General features: G+C 34.0%; 1 protein-coding gene across 1 annotated transcript; it reads right to left on the bottom strand.

The window, feature by feature from the left end:
• Window positions 1-1,055: 1,055 nt before the first annotated feature.
• LOC100259373 (tRNA(adenine(34)) deaminase, chloroplastic) lies at window positions 1,056-7,649 on the bottom strand. The gene is made up of 4 exons (XM_010649919.3): window positions 3,917-7,649; window positions 3,752-3,839; window positions 2,262-2,389; window positions 1,056-1,404 (listed from the first exon to the last, which is right to left on the bottom strand). Exons 1-4 carry the CDS (start codon window positions 7,501-7,503, stop codon window positions 1,131-1,133), a joined length of 4,077 nt encoding a protein of 1,358 aa, XP_010648221.1. The 5' UTR covers window positions 7,504-7,649; the 3' UTR covers window positions 1,056-1,130.
• Window positions 7,650-16,326: the final 8,677 nt, after the last annotated feature.

Here is a 16,326-nt window from a genome sequence, read left to right as displayed (position 1 = left end):
TTATATACAGATCTGGGAAGCACAAAATTTCAGAAATAAAAAACGTTTGGTGAATATTGGATGGAGAGATGTAGTCTTCATGTGATTGGTACATCTCTTCTAATGATATGACAGCGTGAGGTTTCCATTAGCAAAATTGTTTCTAAATGGACTTTCCAGCTTGAACTTTGGGTGGCCCAATTATCATGGTCAAGGTCTTGAGGACTTGGAGCCATATCTCAGAGCCCCAATTGAACCAAGTTAATAAAGTTCTTCTGAACACCCACCCCCAACCCCACAAAATAATGATAACCATGAACAGCCTGTTCTAAACAGTAATCTGGATTGCACAATTATAAACCAATTCTTCTCTAATTGATTAAAGAAAACAAAAAGAGAAAAAAAAGGGTGTCTCATGTTACATATGGCAAAAGAGGTGTAGATGAGAAATGGAGTGAAATGAGAGGCATGGGATACAAAATGTAATGCTAACAAAATCCACCCACCAATGGATGGATGTGGATGTTTATCATAACATAGGACCTAATCATTGGTGCACTGTACCAATCAAATTTAAGGCTAAAACAGATGCATACTCCTCTCTTCTGGTAATTCTTTACTTTCACTCAGGTAGCCGCCTCAGCTTGGTTGGTAGAGAGCACCTATACATTATTACTAATTTACTACCCCCTACCGCTACTTTTTCTTTCAATACTTTCAATGTCTTGTCTGATTACAAAAGGCCTTCCACCACAAAACCCAATTTAGCTTTAGGTTTGATGCAATCAATCTTCAATCTTGTGGCTGAATGTGGTTAAGTTTTAATGTTATTCTTTCTGCCCAGTCTCAAAAAATAGGTTTATACTCGCACAGTTTCAGTATATCTCAAATACTAAATGCAGTAACCTTCAGTCACAAAACAGAGATGATCTCTGTTTACAATTCCTTCAAGGCAATCACACTTCTTTCTAAAATTTGTCATCCTATTATTCCATAGTATCGATCTCTAATCTTTCGCATTCGCCGAAACTGTCACTTAAGAGCTTTTTCTGAACCTGTGAAATACAAATAGATAGTGATACAAAAAATTAGATACATGTAGCAACATGGTTTTACAAGCTTGAAGAAACAGATGGGCCATGTCCCATTCCTTATAAACAGAACATGTGGAAGATGCCATGCATCTTAGTCATGAACTTAGAAGGATGATTTGAAATGGGCAAGCATGAAGGTGGGGCGGGCATATCTGGTTTCTTCTCCTTCTGCTTTCTCCTGAGTTGGAAGAACTGCTGCATTGCATCTGAACATTCTGATGCCAATACCCCACGCCGAATTGTCATCTTTGGGTGGAATGGGTGGGCTGGAGCTTGTGTTTTATCTGTCAGTTCTGAGCCACTTCCACCTTCACCCCCATTAGGAAAAAGTCTGCAAAATGTGGGCTACATGTCAGCATTTAAGGGATTATCAACCTCAGAGAATTTCTTCTCTTTTCCCACAATGAGTCGTGTCATATTCAAAATTTCAGTTACTAACAAGATCAGAAGAAAAAGAATACTCCACTCTATGAATTAAATTGAAATCAGCTTGTTTCTACCAGTATTTTCAATTCAATGCTGTTTTGATTAGTTTACGATTGCATTTACTCAATTTCAGTTCAACCAATTGAACTGGCCAGTTTCACAAAGAACCCGTTAGTCAACCACCTTAAGGAAAGAAAAGGTATGAAAAAAAAACTAGGTATATTGTAATTTTGAAAGTCATATATGCATCACATCATCAGGTAAAATGTGAAATTACAGTGGCCTACCTGATTTTTTTTCATTTTTACTTTTTTTCTTTTTCTTTTTCTTTTTCTTTTTGTGACAGGTAAGCAAATTAATCGTGAAAGCTACCTAAAAGAGTTCATCATACCAAAAAATTAAAATGCATGGCAAGTGTACCCTAAACCTGGGATATAAGCGCCTTTTTACTGAGTTATTGCCACTGATACATGTCCATGATTTTACAAACTCAATTAGAATTCTGTCTGTCCAATCAAATCAATGCTCCAACTGAAAAAGACCAGATCACAAGCCTTTCTGGCTCAAATACCAGTCTGGTTTTTTATTGCAGTAGTTTAAACATAGACATCTGAAGACTACCAGCTGTCCTTATTCATGAATCCCAGATAGACAGGACCAACTTCTAGTGCCACTAATAATCACAGGCCCAGGTTTAAAGTGACTTTTCAGGTAAATGCAATGAAAATGATCTATATAATGACAAGCACAAATACTGCTCACCTAATCCAGCTGCCATCAGCCCCAAGAAGTTTATTGGGAGCTCCCCACACAAGGGTGTCAATTCTAGCTTGTAGTATTGCTCCAGCACACATAGGACATGGTTCGAGTGTTACATAAAGTGTAGTCTCCTGAAAGGAGGAAAAAAAATGGAATGCTAAGTTTTTCTTTTTTGTATTTTTTCCCAGTAAGAAAAATGGAATATTAGGTTGAAAGGAGCATAAATGACTTTTTGGGAAAGCATCAAAACTTCAATATGCTAAAAGAAGTAAAGGCATGCATTTAATCTAATTAGTCTCCTCTATGTTTCAAATAACTACCATTGTTCAAGTTATAGTGGATATTGAAACAATAGGTTTCAATACAGCAATATATGCCAAAAAAGTGCTGCAATAGCTGATAATAATCATTATAGTGATAACTGCAGTGCAATAGCTGATAATGATCACCAGTAACTAGGAAATATACGGTCCAACTACTTTTATTTATGATCATTGAGAACTTTATTTCATAAGTTTCTTATACAAATTATGTTTTTTATAACAGATATACAACTTATGTTCATATAGGCTTGTTTGCATGTTCCATCTTTCAGCAGGGAGTCAGAAACTAACTATGAAACAAAAATTGAATTTAAACCAACAATAGGGACTTGCAAAATCCCAGACTGATCCACCAGTATTTTCAAATTCAAGGACCCAGCTTTTTAAACCATTTCTACTTTCAAATCCAGGTCCTGTACAAGTGAAAAACAACTTCAGTATTAACTAATGTGTTTCAAAAATGGATAGGTATTGACTGCCTGCTGGTTTAATACTTTAATTACTTGGAGGATGTATTTGGCTAAAGCCACTACTTACCTACAGATCAATTTTCATGCATCAAACTTTGTTGCCTAAAATATTTTTTTTTTTTCTTTTATGGGTATTGTTGCCTAAAATAATAATATTATAGATCTTCTTTCCAATAAATGATTTTTCCTTTTTTTCTCCAAATAATAATTTATAGTTCCAAGGATTTTAAATGCAAGTATGATAAAAATATTTCCTGGACATTCACTAGTCAACCTAACCATTTGTCTGTATTGCTTCTAAATCAGCACTACCTCCCATCTCTACCTTGTCCAACCAAGCAGTTAAATATCCTGCTTTTAAGTTTTCAAGGAGCTATAGCTACCAATACTGAGTGCTGAGTTCAGTTCCATTTGGGGTTCAGAAACCTTATATAGAGATCAGTTATTTGGTACTCGTTAGCAATCTACTTGCCTAAAAGATGAATATATAATAGCACTACTGGTGCCTATCAATAATAATAATAATAATAATAAAATAATAGCAGTACTGGTGCAAACTTTAAGAATCATCTTCAGACATATAGGGAATAGGGACCAAATTACACACAACTAATGGCACTTTAAAATAATCAAAAGGTCATCAAGTAAAAATATCGAACTGAATTGAACACAAAAGAATCCAAGAACATGGTGATACTACCGAAAGCCTCCATGTCCGGAGTAGGTTTGAAGCCTCCCGTATACAAATCATTTCTGCATGGGCAGTTGAGTCCCTTAACTCTTCCACTCTGAAATATACATGGTATAAATCACTCCAAGCAAGTATCCAAATAAGATAATAGAAGTCTGAACTGGTAAAACTTACCGGTTACATCCACGGGCGATAATTTTGCCATGCTGTACCAGCACAGCCCCAACAGGCACCTCCCAAGCATTGGCAGCCTTTTTGGCTTCCAACAATGCTTCCCTCATGAACATTTCATCAATCTTACGCTGCTCATTCTCAAGTACATATGCCTCTTCCCATTCATCAAATTGATCTTTCAATACCTGCTTGTTCCTTTGAAGTTTTCTCCTTTTCAACTCCCCATCTTTCCCCTCAGTCCCTGACATTTCAGTCAATGGTACATCAGCTTTTTGATCCATCCCCTCCATTGAGCCACTTCCAGATCCAACAGGTTTAGTACTACTTGAGATTTCTTCCACAGTGGGAGATCTTCTTATGTCCCTACCGGGTGTTGGTAACGCTGATTCCACTACTGCAGAGCTTGAAGGGGAACCTTGAAAACTCTCTGCATTTTCATACCAACCAAGACTTTCCTTCCCAGATGCAGAGGAATTGCTTTTGAGCACTAAGCCACTTTCTAAAATACTAGAAGATGGCATGTCCAGTTCAGCATGCTTTTTTTGGTCCTTTGTGCTTGTTGCTTGAGACCCTTCTCCTTGATTTAGAGTGGGAGTTTTTCCCAGTTGAGGCTGATCATTAGATATGGATTCTTGTTGCACGCTTCTTTTTTCCCTTTTTGCATTCTCGTCATTGTGCTCATCTGGCTCACGACCAGAAAACCATGCATCACTGCCAGCAGACTCATTTGATGAACTCCTTCCACCCGACTTCATGGCTGAATTATGGGTTTCAGAATGTGAGACCCACCGCATTCGGACTATGTCTGCAATGACACTCCAAAAGGACCTTCCAGTTCTCCTTACGATGGCAGTCCCAGTTGTTGTAGTGCCCTCTTCTGCTTCTGTCTTGGGAGGTTCCTGAAGAGAAGGATTTGCTACATCCCACATTTCGTCAGAAGGCCCCTTTGTTCCAGAAGCCCCAGATGAACGCCTTGAGTCATGCTCCTTCAACTGCAAGTTTTCAGAACCATAATGACTCGAACCCTTTTGCTTATGTTTCTCAGGGACCTCACCTTTGTACAGCAAATTTGCTTCAGAAACTCTCTCTTTTTGGATTTCAGATGTGAACACATCATGCCTTACCTTCTCAACAAACTCTCCCACAAAGTGCATGGAGGATTTCTCTAAACGATCAGCTGAAGCCAATACATCTCCAGGGGCAACATTCAGAGGCTCCCCATAAGTTTCACCTCTTCTAGCTTCACCATGTGGTTCCCGCTGCCAAGTTGGACTTCTCGTTGGAGGGAGTGTAGATGAGGCACTAAAGCCACTTTCTGGAGTTTCACCAGAAACCTCTTGAGCTGCAAAGCCAGAAGTCAGTTCCACATGCAGTGGACCTCTTTCTACCGACTGAAATGGTGGAGGCTTCAATGTTGCCTGTGAACTTGTCTTATCTCTTTCCTCTGCAGCAATTTGTTGCACTCTAGCCTGGGCTACCAAATTCAGAGATGCTTGGGAACTGGAGGAATCCCCTGGTGCAGACTCAATAAAATGCAATTGTTTAGAAGGCTTTTCAACCTCTTCTCTTGATCTAGTTTGCACCAATCTTTCATCAGCTTGATAATATCTTTCTCTCGTTTCCTCAACTGATTTCACAACTGACGTCAAATTAACTTCTTGATTGCTCACTCTCTTTTCAGAAGTCCTTTGAGGGTTGGCACCTGTTTCAGTAGTACTAGCATGAACCACTGACATGCTTGTGGCATCTTGGTATCCTTTTCTGGACTCATTTCTCCTAATAGTTGTTTTATCTGTTTGCAAGTGCTGCTCTTTTGCTTCTGGATGTGAACTGGAAACCAAGTTCCAATTTCCTTCCTGCTTGTTCATTCTAGTTTCATATTGTGTCTGTGAAATGCTATTGTTACGGATATCACTATCATGAATATCTGAGATCTCGGTGAATTGTTGAAAATTTCTTCTAGAGTTAATTCCTCCAGTGATCCATTCGCCTGTTTGGTGCTGTTGCCCTTTTGTCTCCTGAACCGAGCCCAGGAATGAAGTTGAATTTTCATTCCAGTTCTTCATTGTGGTTCCTGACTGCCTCAGAGAAGTGGAGGTATTTCTGACATCTACCTCTTGAGTCCTCGATGTTTCACTGAACTGCTGAGAGTTTCTTTTTAATTTGTCTTGGACAGTGATATGGGCATCTTTTTTACCATGTTCTTCTCCTCTTCCCTGGACCAAATTCTTAGCAGTGGTTACATTTTCTTCACTGCCACTGAATTGCTTCTGAGATCCAGAAGTTCTTTCAACATCACTACCCTGGACTTCTGACGATTCAGTTAGCCTTTGGTATTTTCTTCCAGACTCTGACTGTCCAATGACAAGTTTACCTTTCTGACCATATTGCTTTCTTGTTTCCTCGTCTAAATTCCCTGCCACAGTCAACTTCTCTCCCCTGCCATGGAATTGCTTGCGGTAGCCAGAAGACTTTCCAAAACCGCTTTCATGGATCTGTGATACTTTTGAATCCATTTCTGAGGTTTCCTCCATAGATTCAGTTCGCTCGATTGATACTTCAGCAAGCTTCTTCTCGGACTTCTTTCTCCTCTCCCACTCAACACCACTCCCCACCACATAAGACCCCACTGAAGTATTTCCCCATTTGGCAACTTCCCCATATCCTTCTGCCTCATCTCTTTGCTTCTCAAACTTCTCCACCACTTCACTGTCAACATTACCCTCTTCAGTCTTCCATGAATCCTTCTTATACCCACTTGATGATTCTCTCACAATTCCCCTATGCTTAACCGGAGCTTCTTGGTTGCCTTCAATATCGCCCGTGTTGCTCTCAGAGTCACCCAAAGATGAAAGTGAGTAATAAGATGAACAACTAGAACCTTCTTTCCGTAGCCCCCGATTTTCAATTCTCACAGAAGCTTCCTTTTCCTCTCTCCTTCTATGACCCTCTTCCCTTGACCCAACTATAATTGACTGAGATTCACGCTTTGAACTGCACTCCAAAGAACCCAACCCAACATTTTTCTTCTTTCTCCTGTAACATTCATTACCCAAATCGCCTCTCTTCTCCGCTCGCACTCTTTCATACGAACTCCCATGTGTCTCTCTAGCACCATAACATCTCTCACTCACTTCCTCACTCAACAAGTTGAGCACTGCCTCGGCATCAGCCTCACCACCCAAATGACATCTTCCACTCTTCCCCTCCGAAACCATACACTCAATTTTCCCCCTTCTCCTCCTCCCACCTCCCCCATTGCCACTCCTTTCCTTGAGAGTGCAACACACCTCATAACAACCTCGATCTGGAAGCCGGCAATAATACCTGTCCCCAGCACCCAATATCAACCTCCTAGAAGGAGCCCATTGAATTAAAGTGGACTGCCTTAACCCATACAAGAAACCAGGGTTTATGGGCACCCCGTGGATAAAATTAGCACCACAGCAAGCACAACATGATGATGATGATGTTAATGGGGTTCTATCAAATCTTTCATTGAACAAGTAAGAATGATCATCGAAGGAAAAAAAGAGAGACCCTTTACTCCTAAGAGTTATAGTTGAGCCTAAGTATGTGCTGTGCATAGCTTGTGTGTGTAGTTGAGAAAGAAATTAGGGTTTTACCTTCACATCAGAAATGGGTCTTGCAGTCTTACTGCAGCTGAGACTCTGAGTGAATCCATGTGGATGTGTGAAGATCAAATTCAAAAACTATGAGATTGAGAAATTTGGCTATATACTGATTCAGACCGATAAAAACAAAGGACACTGAGTCAGCAATAAAAAAAGAACGAGTCATGCATTGGCTGTGTTGACTCGTTGGCTTGGCACATCTGAGTTGACTCGGTTGAGTTTTGAAATTCCAGCATTTTTGGGTATTATACTATTATTCATGTTATATGGGATGGGCTTTCAATTTTTCTATATCGGGATAGAGCATAGGCGTGTAGACAAGCTGGGCTCGAGCCCTCTTGGTTGGGGTTCGGGCCTTGATCAAGCTGTCCTTAGCTAGGCCCAGACAGGCCATCCGGCCGGGTTTGAGCAGCCCAGCCCGAAGCCAGTTCTGATGTTTATAAATAAAAATAATAAAAATTTTGACTCGATAGTTGGTAACTTGGTATCTCAAATTTTCCAGTTTTTACAAGAGTCTAAATCCCATTTCATTATGGATTTCTTTTCATTCCATTTTTAATGTTTATGGACATTTTTGGGCTTTAATCCTCCAACCGGGCTCAAGCTAGCCCATGGGCTAGGCTCATGCTTCAAAAATTAGCCCAAGCCTTGCCCTAGAGGGATCAGGTTGGGCTCAAGATGGGCTTAGATGTAGATTAGGCCAGGCTTTGGTTTGAAATCTTCGAGGAAACTTCAGTTAGGTTTTGAGTCAATGGTCAAATTTATATCCCGACTAGAAAGCAAGGCAAAGCTACGAACGAACAAATTTGTCTTTCTAGGAACGTAAACGTGTCAAGCCAACCTCAAGCCATCTTGGTCAAGGCTCAAGTCATTCTCATCCTCGACCATACGTAAGAAATATTTGGTAAATCAACTTAATCACGTAATATAACTATAATGACCTAATTTAAAGTCATTAAATATATAAAATATTTTTTAAAAAATAATTTAATATTATCACTTAATTAAAGTTTAAAATCACTTTGATAAAAACTTAATAATTTAAGAGTACGTTTGAAAGTAATTTTAGAAAACGTTTTTAACATTTTTAACACTTAAATAATAAAAATTTTCAAGTATTAAAAATATTAAATGTGTTTCCTAAAATTATTATTAAATAGGTTCTTAATATGATCAAACTTTTAATCATTTTAAGTCTTTGTGCATTAAGTCATCATCAAGTACACCCATTTAGATTATAATTTAACTTCTACCCAAAGCCTAATCCGAATCCAACAATATAAGAAATATATTAATATTTATCAATAAAATAAAAGAAGGTTTAATTTAATGCCTAGATATTACATGTATGTCATCCCTTATAGAGTATATTTTCTATGGTAGGCTTGGCCAAACTCTAACTAAATGTTTGATTTAATAACTTGATATAATTTAAATATTTAATTTAAGTCATTAAGTAAATTAAATATATTCAATAAAATAACTTAATATTGTAACTTAAAAGTCAAACATAATTTTAAGTATTAAATTAAAATAGTTAATTTATTTTTAATCTTTAAACTCTTTTTACCTCATTTACCATGTTTAACGAAAATATATTTTTCAATTATGACCACATCCACAACTAATTTTTTATAGTAAGTATTTTTTGTAGTTATCTCATGCTTATATAATACTTTAAACATGAATATTTAACAAATAAATTTATTATTTAAGATTAGTGAAAATATAAATATTAGTTAAAATTAATAAGGATAAATATGTTAATTCGATGATTTAAAATAAAATTTAAATTAATTTTATCAAACAATATTAATACTTAAAATAAAAAATAAATAATAAATTTTAAGTCAACAACTTAATAATAATTAAACTTAAAATCAATTTAAATTATTAAATAATAAGTTTTAAATTTTTTTGAACACCCTCTAAAACTAAAAGTAAAATCTGTATTTCTATCATTTCCAATGTTGTTTGTCTTTTTTATAATAAAAATTGAATAAGAGATTGTTTTTTCTTTTTATGCTCATTAGCTTTTGGTGTAGCCTTTTATGCTTATCTTAATGATTTAAGATAGACAAATAAATGATTGAATTTAAACATTTGAATTGAATGTGAAAAGTTCAAGAATTGTGGAGTCTTGAATCCCAAAGAGTATAATGAAAGTCAAAAATAGCATGAAAGGTAATTAATAAATGCAATGAAGTAGTCTTACTTTGTTGACTCCATCATTCACTATAATCCCTACTGTAATTATTATCACCTCTGTTGTATTTCCACCACCTTTTATCTTTTCTCAGTGAGTAAGTCAACTTGAACTATTCCATTTTTTTGACGCCTGCTTGTGGGGATCAATGTGTACAGACTATACACATTGATTCAGTATGATTCAGTATTTCTACAGCTGCATGCCTTTACTCTCTACAGGCTCCACCACCTTCAAAACCAAGCCTTCTATCTCATTTTTGAGCATTCCAAAAGGGTCTGGACAAAATAAGATAAGATACTATTTTCTAAAGATTTGATATCTATGGTTGATGTTTGGCTTGCTTCAATATGATTATTTGTTTAAGGGATTTAACTTATTCATATGACCATTTTCTCACCCTTCTTGGAGACATATAAAATCAGGAAAGCTCCACCTCCGGCGCTTAGAAGTTCCTCTTCCTAACTCCTAAGTAATCACCAATAAACTCAATCGACTTAGCAGCTTGGCCAAAAAGAATAGAACGCTGAAAGTTGCAGACTTAGGATTGAGAAAAAGTCTGTAAAAAGCACACTACCACTATGCCAAACATTGATGGAGCCAGGCAGTGTTTACTGTTTAGGAGGGGCACATACCTCTCCTGAAATTTTGAAAAAACTATTAATGGTAGTAGGATTTGATCGGATGATTCTAAATTTTTCTAACCAATAGGCTACTTCCCCCTCAACCTCTTTCCGAACTTTGCCCCTCATGCCACACAATGCGCAAAAATTGGCTATAATCCAAGAAAAAATTTCGGTTTCCATTAGAAGTAAAAAAAATTTCGCATCTTCACTTCCCATATCCAAAGGTGGGATAGAAATTTAAACCCGATCCCATCTCCTTGTCCCACCAAACAAGCTCCATGAGAGAATATTCGTGGAAGAGAGGCTGGACTTCCTAAGGTAAGGACAAGCCAAACCTAGCCCAGAACATGAGACCCATCGTGCAAGGCAATCACGAGATTAGTCTACTTGACCATGCTATATAAATCAACGGATGACCCTAAACATGGGGTGGAGAAGCTCAATGAACACCAAGGAGGCAAAAAGTTAAGTAGTAGTCATCTTTGGCCAAACCCCCAAACCTTAATGAGATAAGACCATTGACAAGAAGTCATGAGAGAAACAAGTCATCAGATCAAGTCCCTACCACTGCAAGACGTACTACAATGTGTCTACCCCAAAAAACATGTTTAACGGACTTCATCACACACTGATGATAAGGTCTAAAGTCTATGAACATTGATCATTAATTCATTGGCTCTTTCTTCTCAAGTCTAGACTCTTGGGTTCGTCCCCTCATGATGGCCAAATATTTCTATTCACTATTGGTAAAATCAATCTCCACTAGTGCTTGCTGCCAAGGCCTGTCATCTTCATGGGGCCATCACTAAATCATACGTATACACATGTAACATTCCCATCCCATATTGTAATCTTCTCTTTTTTGATTTTTTTCGATTTTTTTCTACTAGTTCCTTTCTGGAAAGAGCCTCACAGAAGGGACAACCCATGTCTCTTTCCAGTTATACACTGAAAGCATCTCTTTTCTTATCTTCCTCCATATGTTGGCCTTCAAAACTATCCAAGGTTTTGATGTGTATATAAAGCCAAATATAACTCCCATTTCTTTTTCCTTTTTCTTTTTTAAATAGTTTTTGTTATTCTGTCAACTTTCTCTTGATTAATAATATCACAAACCATATAGTACTTGGTGATGGAGAAGATGATGTAACGTGCCATAGATCCACCATTCATGCCGTTACGCTTGTTCTAATAGAGATTTCTTGGACATCATTTGTTTTTTCCCTTTGGTGGGTGTACAAGTAGGCCACACACACTCCTGTCCACAAGCCCCAACATCATTTGATATGATGTGCGGTTATTTATTATAAGGGAAGTCAATTTCTACCAAATCATCAACAAAACCTTTACTATTTTTTTTATGAGAAAGATGAAAAGTTCCAAAAATTCATATTAGGGCCATCCCCCAAAAGGAAATACTGACTCAATTTTGTTGTGGGTTGGACTAGCTAATTGAACCTCATTGATCTTAATCTAGTATATATGTCACTAATTCCATGAACTAAGTGGGAAAGAATATGTAAATTTACATTGAAACCCAGATGGGTGTTTGAGTTGTTGTATCATTGGCATTGAAAATTAGAATAATCAAATATTAGAACCAATATGGGGATTGAACCAAACCTATGCAAAACATGCAAACAAATCAGCAGGTGTGATGATTGTGAAAAGGACATTTTTCAAGTGGGAGTAACTGTTCAAATAAAGGTCATCCAGAATCCAGGTGTCCTTATGTGGGGAAGATCTCTGGACCCTGTCCTCTATGATTTTTTTTTTTCACTTAATACAAATTTTTCTAATTGTCATCAGAACAACTCCATTAGGGTTTGTTTTTTGTATCATCCTAATCCCTTATTCATCAAACCAACCCCATCATAGTTGGATTTTGTACAAGGCCATACTTCTCCTTGAAAACCAGTTTAATTTAGTGGGGGTTGTTGGGGCAGTGAATTCAAGTCTCCAATGTTGACAATTCCAATTAGATGGCCCAAAAATGGTTAGCATTGATGTCACTCAACCTGTCTTTTGTCACTGGATTGCCTTTCATAAGAGTGGCCCTGCAATTTGATTTGCCAAAATATTTCCATTTCTAACGAATATCCTCAAGATTATGTGACTTATGATAGCAACTTATAACTTAGTTTTAATGCCATGTGTTAGCTTTATGAAATAACTCAACCGTGAGTTTAACATAAAGATTGAAGTACAAAAATTTTAGAAATTGCATAAATAAGTTTTTACAATCCCATAAATTAAAAATTACAATTTAAATCATGGAATATATAAGGAAAGTATAAAATTCAAAAATAAAAGTTAATTCAATTCATTTAATGATGCTATGAATTCATAGAAATGGAAATTAAGAAGAGAACAATAACCATGGATTAATTTTTTTTTCTATTTTTAGTGGTAAATGAAGCATGAGAAAATTCTTCTTCTTATTCTTTTTTTTTCTTAATATTTTTATGAAACCAGATACAAAATTAATTAATAATATTTTCCTATTATCTATATAGAAGATATGCAAACGTCAAAGGAAAATAAGGGCATGTTTGATAATTATTTTCAAAAATAATTTTGAAAAATAGTTTTAAATTTTTTAGAATAGTTTTTTAAAACAATTCTTTGATTTTTGTAGAACATGAGTTTATTTAAAAACTTAAAATGTTTTTAATATCTTTAAATATATTTTAAAAATAATTTTATGTAGCGCTTTATTTTTAATCATTTTACATATTTGTATAATTATTTCTTAAAATAATGCTAAAAAAATAAATAAAATAATATGAAATAATTAAAAATGTTATATGAAAATACCTTATTTTTTATTTTTAAGAACAAAAAATAAAAACAGTTTTTAATTGTTAAATATGTTTCTATATTTTTTGTTTTGAAAGATAAAAAACTATTATAAAAAATAATTCTCAAATAAACCCTAAGCAACTTAATTCATTTTACTTTCTAGAAGCATAGAAACTAAAATTAAGAAACCCAATGGATAAGATGAACACTTAACTAATACCATATAATATAAATAGTATGTATTAATATAACATATCATGTGGATGAAAGATAAGCATGGATAAAAAAGGAAGATGCAAATGAGACAAAAATGTATTGATTTAATTTAAATGGCATCGTGACAAAAGATATGATACTAATTTAATTAAGGTATATTTGAAATAATATTTAATTTCTATTTATGATAAGAGAAAAAGTAGAGCGTGACACTCAAGTCTGAAAATTCTATTCAACCAATGTGTTTGATATCTAAAGCTGCATTTAAAATTTTAAAAATTCTTCCAAACAAGATTCAATAATATCAATCAAATAGACTCTAATTGATTTTATTAAATTAGTTCATGAAAACCATAAAAAAGAAATCTAAGCTTAAACTAAACATTTGGTTAAAGTCAAATGTTTGATTAGGAAGTAAGAAGATAAGAGAATAAAAAAATAGCCATTAGTGGGTCAAACATAACTTCTAATCCCCTTCCCTAGCTTCAATCAAAACCCAAAAATTAGGTGGCCCAACATTCAAAATAATCGTACCAAACCATCAAGCTAGGGTCATGCAGACCAAAAACTATTTAAAAAGTGTACGGAATTTGTCCTATGGTGTAAACAAACATAGGTGAGCCGTGAGTCTCAGAAATGTTGTGGGCGTTGGTCCTATTGGGGGGATGACCACAACATCATTGTGCTTTTGTCTCTTAGCCTTTCAACTTTTAAGCTTTGGCACTTTCACCATGCCCTTCTACACAAGCTTAACAAATGGCCTTGAACGCCGGCTACAATTTGGGTGGATTGGTTGGATTGTAACAAACCAATCCGAAATTATGATAAGTTTTGATAATCATTTTTAATTCTTAGATTGAACTTACATTAAATTTTTTAGATCATCGAACCAAACCCAATCCAATATTAGGGTAAATTTAGATAATCATTTTTAATTCTTAGGTTGAGCTTACATTAAAATTTTTAGACCATCCGAACCCAATATAATATTAGGGTAAATTTAGACAATCATTTTTAATTCTTAGATTTAGCTTATATTAAGGATTTTTAGTCTCGGACTCCATTTGAATTAGGTTAAAATTAAGATTTGGATGATCCAATTCTAACATAACCTAAAATAATGTTTTTATAATATTTATAATATATGTTACTCCCTATATATTTGTTTATTTTAATTTTTTTTTATAAATTTAATTTTTACTTTTTTGAAAAAGTGAGTTTTATCATACTAATTTTAAAATATACAGAAAAAAAGAATTTTAAATTTTATAAATCAATTTCATCTTTATCAATTTAAAAATATTTTCATTTTAAGTACAAATAAATATATTATAACTATTTATTTTATAATATGATATATAAATCATTGTGAAAAAATTATATAAGATCGTGATAAATAAAATCTTTCATGATTCTATTATTTTATATTACATAAACCTCTTCATCTTCTTATCTTTTTTTAATAAAAATTTTATTGGTTGACATCAATAATGAAATAAGAATTTTTTTAAAAGAAAATATAAAAGTTAAAAATGTAAAAATAAAATATTAACTTTCACTTCACTGGTAAATTACACCATTTAAAAAAAAAACAATAGGAGTCAATGTTTTATTTTTAATTCTTTTTTAGTTTTAATTGTATTTTAAATTTTAAAATTTTCTTACTTTATTGTTATTCAACATTCCTAATAATGTTTGTTTACGAAGAAAAAAAAATCCTAAATCAGGTTTCATGGTTACTAAAAAACTAAAATTGAAAGGGAGATATTGTTAAGCATTTATGTATCTACTTATTAAATTATTATTATTTACATAACAAGTAAAAAGATGATTTAAAAAAATAATTATTTAATTTATGAAAAAATACATTTATTTTAAAATATTTTTAAATAGACGGATATAAAACTTATTCATGTTTTTTTTCTCAAATTAGTGAGTCATAGCCCACTCTTTTTTTTCTTTTTTTCTTTTTTGCTATTATTTTGAAATGTTATCGAATTAATCCTTTAAAATTTAGCATCAATATAGAGAAAAAAAAAAGGTTTTATAAAATTTTATAAATAAATTTTAAATCATAAAACCTGATTAACTTGAATTTAATCTAATTAAGTCAATTAATAAGAATTCAATTCGAATTTAGAGAAATAAAATATAGATTAAATACCTCGGATTGGAATTCGGTTTAGGCTTGAATTGATGGATAATGTGAACCAACCGTGTGGGTCTCCAAGTTCCAACCCTACTTGGACGCGACTGTTTCATGGACGCAAGGCGGAGGCAAAGCCAAGCATTTGAGAACTTTTACCTGGTCTTCCACCTACAAATTGGGGTCATTGGGGATTAGTCAAAGATGGTTGGGTCCCAAATGGACAACGGACCATTTCAATATTCTTAGCATTTTGAAAATGATGGGTCACCTTAACCATTTCAATCTTCATTTCCCTTGACATGGTTGCTATTTTTCTCTTAAAATAAAATTAGTTTTTTCTATATATATATTTTAAAATTAATTAAATAAAATTCTACTCCCTTGACATTAAGAAAAATTTGAAGTCCTTTTCATGTTCTTTTAAAAACTTTGAAAAGTATGGAGGGGGTTTATCCCATGTTTATGAATTTGAAAAGATGTATTAAGCATGATTTAAAATAGGGTCATTTGATTAAAAGGGTTATTGAAAACTCAATTTTAAAAATCTAATCATTTTTTTTTGGTTACATTTTGATAAAAATGCTATTATTATTATTATTTGTAAAAATAACTATTTATTTTAAATGTAATATGTAAATATTTAAAATAATTAAGAACATTTACATAAACAATAAGTTACTTATCAAGAAAAACATGGAAGAGATTAAATTTACAAATATAAAGATTATTTTTTTTCTTTTGACCAATTTAATTCTTTAAAATATTATTATAAGAAA

Source organism: Vitis vinifera, chromosome 1 (assembly GCF_030704535.1).
Source record: "Vitis vinifera cultivar Pinot Noir 40024 chromosome 1, ASM3070453v1".
Classification (NCBI taxonomy): Eukaryota; Viridiplantae; Streptophyta; class Magnoliopsida; order Vitales; family Vitaceae; genus Vitis; species Vitis vinifera.
The sequence above is the reverse complement of the archived record's forward strand: the minus strand, read 5'-3'. Positions and strand labels throughout refer to the sequence as shown.